The sequence below is a fragment of the Mustela nivalis genome (assembly GCF_964662115.1).
Source record: "Mustela nivalis genome assembly, chromosome: 15".
Lineage (NCBI taxonomy): Eukaryota > Metazoa > Chordata > Mammalia > Carnivora > Mustelidae > Mustela > Mustela nivalis.
Genome location: NC_139034.1, coordinates 33,563,184 through 33,575,384, shown reverse-complemented (window position 1 = coordinate 33,575,384; position 12,201 = coordinate 33,563,184). Strand labels below are relative to the sequence as shown.

General features: G+C 35.9%; 1 protein-coding gene across 3 annotated transcripts in view; it reads left to right on the top strand.

The window, feature by feature from the left end:
- The window catches only part of COG3 (component of oligomeric golgi complex 3), a 73,239-nt gene that overhangs the window by 21,821 nt on the left and 39,217 nt on the right, over positions 1-12,201 (top strand). For all 3 annotated transcript variants that reach the window (XM_082700642.1, XM_082700643.1, XM_082700644.1), the window contains 4 exons: positions 9,084-9,127; positions 9,575-9,701; positions 10,302-10,393; positions 11,481-11,620. In XM_082700642.1, the coding sequence (XP_082556768.1) occupies positions 9,084-9,127; positions 9,575-9,701; positions 10,302-10,393; positions 11,481-11,620 (403 nt within the window). The remainder of the gene's footprint in view (positions 1-9,083; positions 9,128-9,574; positions 9,702-10,301; positions 10,394-11,480; positions 11,621-12,201) is intronic.

Genomic DNA, 12,201 nt, shown 5'->3' with positions numbered 1-12,201 from the left:
CGAGTGGCTGTACCAGTTTGCATTCCCACCAACAGTGTAAGAAGGTTCCTCTTTCTCTACATCTTTGTGTCTCTTAGCCATCTGTCGTCTTTAGAAAAGTGTCTGTTCCTGTCTTCTGCCCATTTCTTATCTGGTTTATTGGTTTTTTTTGTGTGTGCAGAAGCTTTTTATCTTTTTTTTTTTTTTTTAAGATTTTATTTTATATTTATTTGACGGAGAGAGAGTTGGCGAGAGAGGGAATACAGGCAGGGAATACAGGCGAGGGAGAAGCAGGCTCCCCACTGAGCAAGGAGCCAGATGCGGGGCTTGATTCCAGGACCCTGGGATCATGACCTGAGCCGAAACCAGACACTTGACAACTGAGCCACCCAGGTGCCCCCAGAGCTTTTTATCTTAATGAAGTCCTATTAATTCATTTTTGGTTTTTTATCCCTTGCCTCCAGAGATGTATCTAGTAGGAAGTCACTATGGCTGAGGTCAGGGAGGTTGCTGCCTGTGTTCTCCTCTAGGATTTTGATGGTTTCCTGTCTCACATTTAGGTCTTTCATCCATTTTGAATTTTTTCTGTATGATGTAAGAAAGTGGTCCATTTTCATTCTTCTGCATGTTGCTGTCCAGTTTTCCTAGCACCAGTTGTTGTAGAGACTGTCTTTTATCCAATAGATATTCTTTCCTGCTTTTTTGAAGATTAGTTGACCATAATAGTTATGGACCCAGTTCTGGGTTCTCTATTCTGTTCCATTGATCTATGTGTCTGTTTTTGTGCCAGTCCCATACTATCTTGATGACTACAGCATTGTAGTATAGCTTGAAATCCAGAATTGTGATGCCTCCAGTTTTGTTTTTCAGAATTGCTTTGGCTATTTGGGGTCTTTGGTGATTTCTTACAAATTTTAGGATTGTTTGTTCTAGCTCTGTGAAAAATGTTGGAATTTTGATAGCGATTGCATTAAATGTGTAGATTCCTTTGGGTAGTAAAGATATTTTAGCAATGTTTTTTCTTCTAATCCATGAGAATGGAATGCTTTTCCATTTTTTTGTGTCCTCTTCAGTGTCTTTTGTAAGTGTTCTATAGTTTTCAAAGTACAGATCTTTTACCTCTTTATTTAGGTTTATTCCTAGGTATCTTACTGTTTATGGTACAGTTGCAAGTTGGATTGATTCCTTGATTTCTTTTTCTGCCATTTCATTATTGGTGTATAAAAATGCAACAGATTTTTGCACACTGATTTTACATTCTGCAGCTTTGCTGAATTCATGTATACCTAGAAGTTTTTTGGCGGTCTTTTGGGCTTTCTATGTAGGGTATCATGTTGTCTGCAGATAGTGAAAGTTTGACTTCTTCCTACTGATTTGGATGCCTTTTATTTCTTTTTGTTGTCTGATTGCTGAGACTAAGACTTCCTTTACTATGTAAAATAGTAATGGTGAGAGTGGACATCGTTGTCTTGTTCCTGATCATAGGGGGAAAGGCTCTCAGTTCCCCATTGAGGATGATGTTAGCCGTGGGTCTTTCATATGTGGTCTTTATGATGTTGAGGTATATTCCATCTATCCCTGCTTGTTGAGGTTTTTATCAGGAAAGGATGCTATGTTTTGTCAAATATTTTTCAGGATCATATGGTTCTTATCCTTTGCTTCATTAATGTGGTATTTCACAATGATTCATTTGTGAATATTGAACCACTGCTGGAGCCCAGGAATAAATCCCACTTAATTTTGGTGAATAGTTCTTTTAATGTACTGTTGAATTTGATTTGCTAGTATTTACTGAAATTTTTTACATCTGTGTTCATCAGGGATATTGGGATCATCAGGGATATTCTCCTTTTTAGTTGGGTATTTGTCTGGTTTAATATCACACTAATGCTGGCTTTGTAGAATGAGTTTGGAACTTTTCCTTCCATTTCTATTTTTTGGAACAGTTTGAGAAGAATAGGTAGATATTAGCTCTTCTTCACATGCCTGATAGGATTCCCCTGGGAAGCCATTTGGCCCAGGACTTCTGTTCGTTAGGAGATATATATTTTTTTTTTTAAAGATTTTATTTATTCATTTGACAGACGGAGATCACAAGCGGGCAGAGAAGCAGGCAGAGAGAGGAGGAAGCAGGCTCCCTGCTGAGCAGAGAGCCCAATGTGGGGCTTGATCCCAGGACCCTGGGATCATGACCTGAGCCAAAGGCAGAGGCTTTAACCCACTGAGCCACCTAGGCGCCCCGATTTTTTTTTTAAAGATTATTTATTTATTTATTTGACAGACAGAACAAGTAGGCAGAGAGGCAGGCAGAGAGAGAGGGGGAAGCAGGCTCCCCGCTGAGCAGAAGCCTGATGTGGGGCTTGATCCCAGGACCCTGGGATCATGATCTGAGCTGAAGGCAGAGGCTTTAACCCATTGAGCCAACCAGGCACCCCCATTGGTAGATTTTTGATTACAGATTCAATTTCTTTGCTGGTTAAGGGGTCTGTTCTAATTTTCTACTTCTTCCTGTTTCAGTTTACTAGTTTGTAAGTTTCCAGGAATTTACCCATTTCTTCTTATTGCCTGGAAAGATACTTTTTCATAGTATTCTCATAATTGTTTGTATTTATGTGGTGTTGGTTGTAATCTCTTTCATTCATGATTTTATCTGTTTGGTTTATTTCTGTCTTTTTTTTTCTTTTTTCTTCTTTTTTTGATAAGTCTGGCTAGGGATTTATCAGTTTTCTTAATTAGGAACCAGCTCTTAATTTTGTTCATTCATTCTGCTGTTTTGTTTGTTTGTTTCTATTGAATTATTTATTTCTGCTCCAGTCTCCTTATCCTTCTTCTGCTGGCATTAGGCTTTATTTGCTGTTCTTTTCTAGCTCCTTTGGGTGTAAGATTAGGTTGTGTATTTGAGACTAATCTTACTTCTTTTTTTTTTTTTTTTGAGGCTTCTCTTACTTCTTGAGATAGGCCTGTATTGCATTGTACTTCCCTGTTAGGACTGCCTTTGCTGCTTCCCAAAGGTTTTTGGATTGTTGTGTTTTCATTTTCATTTGCTTCTATGTGCATTTTAATTTTCTGGGTAACGCATTCATTCTTTAGTAGGATGTTCTTTAACCTCCATGTGTTTGAAGTCTTTCTAAATTTTTCCTTGTGGTTTACTTCATGTTTCATAGCTTTGTGGTCTGAAAATATGCATGGTATGATCTCAAGTCTTTTTGTACTTGTTGAGGGCTGATTTGTGACTGAGTATGCGATCTGTTCTGGAGAATGTTCCATGCGTACTTGAAAAGAATGTGTACTCTGCTGCTTTAGGATGAAGTGTTCTGAAACTGTCTGTTAAGTCCATCTGTCCAGTATGTCATTCAAAGCCTTTGTTTCCTTGTTGATTTTCTGCTTAGATGATTAGTCCAATTCTGTAAGTGGGGTGTTAAGTTCCCTACTTTTATTATATTATTATCAAAGAGTTTCTTTATATTTATCATTAATTGATTCATATATTTGGGTGCTTCCAAGTTGGGGGCATAAATGTTTACAGTTGGTAGATCTTCTCAATGGATAGACCTTTTAATTATGATATAACACCCTTCTTCATCTCTCATCATAGTTTTTATTGTAAAATCTAGTTTGTTTGATATAAGTATGGCTACTCTGGCTTTCTTTTGATGTCCATTAGCATGATAGAAGGTTCTCTATCCCCCTGCTTTCAAACTGCAGGTGTCTTTAGGTCTAAAATGAGTCTCTTGGAGACAGCATATAGATAGGTCTTGGTTATTTATTTTTTTTTTAATTTTTATTTTTTATAAACATGTATTTTTATCCCCAGGGGTACAGGTCTGTGAATCGCCAGGTTTACACACTTCACAGCACTCACCAAAGCACATACCCTCCCCAATGTCCATAACCCCACCCCCACCTTCTCCCAACCCCCCTCCCCCCAGCAACCCTCAGTTTGTTTTGTGAGATTAAGAGTCACTTATGGTTTGTCTCCCTCCCAATCCCATCTTGTTTCATTGATTCTTCTCCTACCCACTTAAGCCCCCATGTTGCATCACCACTTCCTCATGGTTATTTTTTTTTTACCCATTCTGATGCCCTGTGTCTTTTGATTGGAGCATTTAGTCCATTTACATTCAGAGTGACCATTTTTAATTTTTTATTTATTTTTAAAGATTTTATTTATTTGAGAGAGAGAGAATAACCAGTAGGGAGGGGCATAGAGAGAGAGAGAGCAAGAGAGAGAGGCAGACTTCCTGCTAAGCAGGAAGCCTGATGTGGGGCTTGATCCTAGGTCCTGGAGATCATGACCCGAGCCCAAGGCAAACACTCAACTGACTGAGCCACTGAGTAATTATTGAAAGATTTGAATTTAATGTCATTGTGTTACTTGTAGAGTTGGTGTTTCTGGTGATGTTCTCTGGTCCTTTATAGAGTTTGTTGCTTTTGGTCTTCTTTTCCTCCACTCAAAGAATCCCTTAAACATTCTTGCAGGGCTGATTTATTGGTTATGAACTGCTTTAGTTTTTGTTTGCCTGGGACACCCTTTATGTCTCCTATTGTGAATGACAGACTTGTTGGATAAAGAATTCTTGGCTGCATATTTTTCTTATTTTAACACATTGAATATTTTCTGCAACTCGTCTGGTCTGCTAAGTGTCTGTGGACAGACCTGCTATGAATTTGAGCTGTCCTCCCTTGTAGGTTAAGGACTTTTTTGCTGTTGCTGCTTTCAGGATTCTTTCCTTGTCTGTGTATTTTGTGAATTTGACTATAATATACATTGGCAATGGCCAGCTTTTGTTGAATTTAATGGGAGTTTTCTGTGCTGCTTAGATTTTGATGTCTGTGTCCTTCCCCAGATTAGGGAAATTTTCAGCTATAATTTGTTTGAATAAACAGCCTCCTCTTTTTTCTCTCGCTTTGTCTTCTGGGACTCCTAGGATATGAATGTTAATATGTTTTAATAAGTTGCTGAATTTCCTCAGTCTGCCTTTCTTTCCTTCTTCTTTTTAGCTTCATTATTTTTCATAATTTTTTCTTTTCTATCACTGAGTCACTCCTCTGATTCGTCCATCTTTGTTTTTATCTTTTAATTTTAATTTTGGTCTGACTAGCTTTTAGTTCATTTATTTCTGCAGGAAGGGATTCTCTGGTGTCTTCTATGCTTTTTTCAAGGGCAGCTATATTCTTATAATCGTAGTTTTTTTTTTTTTTTTTTTTTTTTTTTTTTTAAAGATTTTATTTATTTATTTGACAGACAGAGATCGTAAGTAGGCAGAGAGGCAGGCAGAGAGAGAGAGGAGGAAGCAGGCTTCCTGCCGAGCAGAGAGCCCGATGCGGGGCTCGATCCCAGGACCCCGGGATCATGACCTGAGCCGAAGGCAGCGGCTTAACCACTGAGCCACCCAGGCGCCCCTTATAATCGTAGTTTTAAATTATAGTTCAAACATCTTACTTATATCTGTGTTGATTAAATCCTTGGCCTTGAGTTCTATTTCCTATTCTTTCTTTTGGGGTCGATTTCTCCATCTTGTCATTTTGTCTGGAAAAGAAAAGAAGAAAGAAAAAAAAAAAGCAAAAACCCAAACAAAGAAAAAAACCAAAAAAAGAAATAAACTAGATCCTGTGTGTGTTTTGGTCTGTTTGTAAAAGAATCTATGTCCCAAAAGAAAAGAATAAAGAAAGTGAAAATAAACAAAAAATTAGAAATATATGTATAAATAAAAATTTAAAAATTAACAATAAAAGATAAGGACTTGAAAAAGAAAATAATTGAAAAATAAATAAATAAAGAATAAAAGTGAAAAAAGAAGAGAGATTCTATTTCTCTCAAGAGCTGAAGCTTTGCAGTCCTCTGTGATCGGTAAACTTGGGCAGTGAGTTTGTGCTTGTCATCTGGGGGTAGTGGGCCAGGGCCTCCTGCCCTGCTTCTCAAGTGGACTTGTTTTAAAGGAAATGTGCGTCCAGGGTGCAGGAGGCTTGGTGTATGCCGCTCCAGCCTCCTCTAGGTATGCGGTTTTGCTCCCTGAAGGCACTGATGGAAAGGATGAATACAGTGGTGCCTGGGTCTTGGCTGAAAGTCTGTGCTCTTATTCTTCAGTGAGCCCTCACAGAAGAGCAGTCAGTCACCACTCTTTGTTTTGGTTTCCCACTGAACCCTGTGTTCACCATGCCTGTGTCTGAGCTTTTTTATCTCAGGGGTGCGGCTTAGTTTCAAAACTCTAAAATTTTAGGAACTCCCCTGGTGTATACCTGTGCTGTTCTCCTGGGGAGGATCTTGCCCTGCTTTTTTCATTTGCTGGCAGGTCCCAGGAAAGTGGTCACATGACTGCATAGTTGCTCACAGTTTATGGCAAAACAGAGTAGAAAGCGGATACCAAGACCCACTGCTCTTGCTCCTATTCCTGGAAACAGTGGTGCCACCCTTCTTCTTGTGACCCAGGCGATCTTCAGACCCAGATGTCACTGCTGGGATTCTGCCCACTTTGCCACCTGAGCTTCTTGAAGCCAGGCACGTCCCCCATGGTAGAGAACTTCTAACAGTTCAGATTGTGCTGTGCTGCTTCTAATACTTTGCAGTAGGCACGGTAAACAGTCTCCCTCCTCTTTACCAACAGCTATATCTTCCCCAAGTCAACTCTCTGCATCTCCTGTCCTTCAAGAGGAGGTTGCTTTTCTTCTTGTAGATTCGTATTGTTTGTTCTCTCAGACCTCCAGTTGATTTCTTGGGTGTTCAGAATGACTTGACTATTAAGCTGTGTTTGAGGGTTGAGACAAGCTTAGGATCTCCCTACTCCTTAACATCTTGACATCTTAACTCCTCCCTCAGTTTTTTGTTTTTTGAAATAAGAGACACTTGGTCTTATTTATAGAAGATACAGGAGAATAGTGGTTCATTGATGGTATAAGGTTTAGCTTGTGCCTGATTGTTGTTTTTGCTTAGTAGTCAAATACCAGTGGTAAAAATTTGATTAGAAAAGAAGTGGTATAGGTAAGTGTGATATAGCTCAGTGTGGTAGATAAATATAAAGTTAATTATATAATGATCAGCCCCTTTCCTACATGCCATTTATCAATGGTAGTCAATGAATACATGCAGTGGAGTCCTATTTATATTAGTGACAGCATGAAATACTTACCTAGAAATAACTCTACTGGAAATACAAGGATGAAGAAAATGACAAAACTAGACAGAAAGTTTTAAGAGATTGAATAAATGATAAGCTTCTCTTTTTCCTGATCAAGGAGACTTAATTTTTTATTTTTTTTTTAAGGTTTTATTTGTTTATTTGTCAGAGCAAGTGAGAGCAGGGCAAGGAGGGGGAACCGCAGACAGAGGGAGAAGCTGGCTCCTCCCTGATCAAGGAGCCCAATGCGGGGCTCAATCCCAGGACCCTGGGATCATGACCTGAGCTGAAGGCAGAGACTTAGCTGACTGAACCACCCAGGCATCCCAAGACTTAATTTTTTAAATGTCAGTTCCTCCTAATATAATTCATCATCAAATATAATCTTAACAGAAATCCAGTGTAATTTCTTTCTGGATGATGCGAAAATTTATCTGGTATACTAAATAAGCAAGACTAATTATACAAGTAAATTTGAAAAATACATTGATACTGATTCAAGAATTCATTGATGGATCATTGGGGTGAGAAATTCTACAACTTGATATAAAAAAAATCAGTCTTAAAGAGGAAGGGTTAGAGTTTTCTACATAATATTGAGAAGACTTGCTGAGTATTTGGGGGAAAAAGTAAACTCTATAAACTTTATAGCATTACCAAAATACACTCTAAGTGAACTAAAGAGTTAAATGTAAAAATTAGCAGGGGGAAAAAAAAAAACCTCTAGCAGAAATTACTGGGAAAAAATTACAGAGTAAAAGGTTCAGGATATAAAAATTACATTTTCTGAATTTTAGACAGCCAAAGAAAAGCAGAAAGTAGGATGTTTGCAATAGATAAGTGAGAAGGTTAATATTTTTTAATGTACTAAGAGTACTTCTAGCTCAGTAAGAAAGATGAATATCTGATATATAAATGACCAGATTTTGCAAAGAAAATGCAAATGGTTCATTAAATATGAGTGCCTCTGTAGCCTCAGTGGAGAAAATGTTCAGTTTAAGGTTAGATGCCCCCCCCACCTTTTTTTTTGGTCAAGACAATGGCAGATTAAGTTGTAGCAGTCAGTCCTTTTGAGGTTTTGGTGAGGGAGACAGTACTACTGACAGGGAGGTAAATCAATTCCTTTTTCAAAAAACATTTTAGGAGAATGGAGCAAAAGCACCTATAAGTATTAATCTCTTTTGTTGGGGATCCCCAGCTGGGAAGTAGGTACTGTTATTATACCTGCTATATGGTACAAAGTGGAAACTCAGAGAAGTGAGCCCACTCTCTTGAGCTCAGACAGCTCCTGGGGAGCTGATACCCATACCCTCTAGTTTCACTCCACGCCCAGAGCTCATAACCACTGGACTTTTCTTCTCAGGAAACAGTCTAGATGTCTAACACAATATTTGACTTATGGTACATTTGTCCAAGGGTATATTATGTAGCCATTTAAAATAATGTTTTAAGTAACAACAATAATAATAATAATAATAATAAGTCATCAAGTGTTTACTAGGTGCCAGACACTGTGCTAATAAGGCTTTCCATATGTTTTCATCTGATGTTGAGTAGAATGATGTTTTGGAATATAATTTTTTGAAAGCAGATAATCATGTTGAATGTATAATTCCAGGTTTTTTTGTTTGTTTTTAAATATAGTAACTGAAAGAATATTCTAAAATATTAGTTGTGGTTATTTTATGGTATTACAGGTGACTTTAAAAAGAAAAGATTTTATTTATTTATTTGACAGAGATCACAAGTAGGCAGAGAGGCAGGCAGAGAGAGGAGGAAGTAGGCTCCCCACTGAGCGGAGAGCCCAATGCAGGGCTCGATCCTAGGACCCTGGGATCATGACCTGAGCTGAAAGCAGAGGCTTTAACCCACTGAGCCACCCAGGCGCCCCTGTATTTACAGGTTTTCTAACATTAGCCTGTATTAATTAAAATCAGGAAGTAATTAAAAGTATAACTAAAACAGATATATTTTAATATACTTTTGCAGACTCTTATCGAACAAATAGAACAGCGATCTGAAAAAATACCTGAGTGAGTACCTAGAAGTTCTTCAAACTACCTTCTTCTTGATGTGGTCCTGGTATTTTCTGAGCAATTACCTTTCATACTATGCAGGCTTTTTCTTGTAGCACATAACTTATTTTGGGAAAAGTTTGTAGACCTGACTTTGAGTTTGCAAGGCATCTTTTTTTCCCATAGCAGTATTTTCTTTTAATTTTAACGTTGTAATATCTTTCTGTACTCTTGGGAGATAAATCTTTCTTTAAAAGAATAAAAATTAACAGCTTTTGAACCATACTTCATTATGGTTTGTTTTTTCTTTTTATACATAAATATTTCTAGTATTTAATGTGGGCAAATGAGGGGTGACCTTATCACTTTAGAGGTTTTGAAATCTTTTCTGGAATTTAAGATCAGATTTAATTTCCATATCTGAAATGAGAAATTTATACTCTAATCTCATTCGCTTTTCATCAGATACCAACAACTGCTAAATGACATCCATCAGTGTTACCTTGACCAGCGGGAGCTCCTTTTGGGCCCTAGCATCACTTGTACTGTAACAGAGTTAACAAGCCAGAATAATAGAGATCATTGTGCTTTGGTAAGCTTCAGCTAGTTTTGATTGATGTTAAACCTTCTTCTAAAATATTTTGGTCTTTGAAGCTGTATTTGGGTAGATAAGTTTGGATCCCATATCAACAAGCTTTTAGAGAATATTTCTTTCAGTTATGAGGAATCAAGTAATTAATATTCAGCTTATCAAAATAATCTCATTTTTATCTTGTTTTTGAAGAATGAAGATTCATGAACAAGTATTACTCCTTGAAAGATGTAGTTTCAGAGTTTGTGGATTTATACTGATGATTTAATTTAGCTTTTGCTGAAGAAGTGCTTTTTTTGTTTAGCAATTTTAATTCATACTATAGAACAATACATAAAGATTGTTTTATTAAATACCCCTCTTAAACTAGAAGAGTATTTTCACTGTCAAAAGTTTAGAAAATAAAAGAAGAAAATAAAAATGAGCCATATTCACATTTTGCCATAAACCATTGTAAACCAAGCAATTTCTGTTTTTCAGTGGGTTGTTTTATGAATATATGTGCATAATCTTAGTGCAAATAGAGTATTTGTTTTATTCATAAATGCTGGAATCATTGTGTGTCTTTAACTGTAGGTAATGTGTGTTTATTTCCTGCAGATTCGTAGTGGCTGTGCCTTTATGGTCCATGTATGCCAGGATGAGCACCAACTTTACAATGAATTTTTCACAAAGCCAACATCAAAATTAGAGTAGGTGGTACACAAACTCTTGTTTTTAAGATTTAATATGCTAATGATCATTGTGGCTTATTATATTATAGGAGTATTTTAAAATTAACTGTAAAGTGTTTTAACTTTTATGAGTGTGTGAACAGAATATTATTGGATGGAAAGTGATTATTTTAAAATAAATGTGCAATTTAAAGGCCAACATGCTTTTATATTATTTATAATATATCTATGGAGACAATGTGGTATGACATTAAGAAGCCTATATTGGAAACTAAGTCTTGTCAATGTATATCCCTTTATCTCCACCTAGTATTCTAATTCCTTATAGTTAAAAAATTGTTCTAATTAGTGAAAGACATTTAAAAATACAGACAATATTTAATATGTTTTCCTTATTTTTCTCAAAGTGTCTTTTCAGCTCCTGTGTTAGTCACTTTTGATTTCTTCATGTTGGTGATTTTGACTCTTAGAAAGATTCTAAGATTATAACTTTTATAATGAAGAAGAGTCAAATGTATCTTATAGTTTTGATTAGATTGATCACTTTTGGTGAAATGCTATGTATAGAAGAGTACTATGGACAGTATGAAGAATATAGACAACTTAAGTCTTTCTTTTCAAATGTTTAAAATTGTCAAAAATACTTGTATGTCCAAGTACTTTGAGTTTTATCTAAGTCCAAGTATTAAAGAATTTTCAGTTCATCTTTCCTAGGGACAATGTTACATTTGATTCACAAATGATGTAGAATATTTAAAGGATAATTATATCAACCAAAATATTTGTTACCATGTTTTAAAGGACATATATAAAATATGGCTGAAATAAGTAAAGTTGTAATAAATTGACATAAATTGATATTTGGCCACGGCAGCTGCTTTGGAGTGGCTGCTGAAGACTGCTTATGGATTTTGCGCTTTTAAAGTAAAGAAAGATCTACAATATTATTTTCACCCTTTGATTCCTCATTAAATAGTGTTCCCATGCATGATTTTCCAGTAGATTTTTATTTTTATTGGCTAGAAGAAATCAATGATGCCTTTTAAACCATTAGAAAAATCATGAAGATTACTACTTATAACCATGTTTTATTCTTTCATTTTAGTGAACTTTTGGAGAAACTGTGTGTGTCATTGTATGATGTCTTCAGGCCATTGATCATTCATGTTATTCATTTAGAAACTCTGTCAGAACTTTGTGGGATTCTTAAAAATGAGGTGCTTGAAGATCATGTACAGAACAATGGTAAATAATAATTAGAAATGATAATTTCAAAAGTTTTAAAAATTATATCTGTGGCTCAATGAATTTCAAAACCCTCTATTCTTTACCCCATTCACCGATATAAATTTATTATTTTTATAGCCTTTTATAGCCTTTTAAAATCAAGATACACCTTATTTTTTGACTAGGTTCAAATTAAATGGGAAAAGAATTTTAAGATCTGGGCAAAATTGCTAATAAAATTATAGTTCACTTTTCTTTCTGTCATCTGTCAGAGAGAACTGTCAGTTTTGAGCTAGACATTTTTAATACATTCTTACCAAAATACCTGAAGTCATTGGCTATATTGCATACTTTTAATTTAAAAACAAGAATTATTTTAGTGTACATATATAATAATGACTTATCTTTTTTGAAATTACAAATAAAATGAATTCTCTGGAAAACTCTAACCATCTGATACATTCTTTAATATTTGTTTCTGTTGTCATAGAAAACATGACTTAAGTAACTTTATTTATTTTTTTTAAGTTTTTTTTTTTCCTTAAGATTTTATTTATTTATTTGACAGAGAGAGATCACAAGTAGGCAGAGAGGCAGGC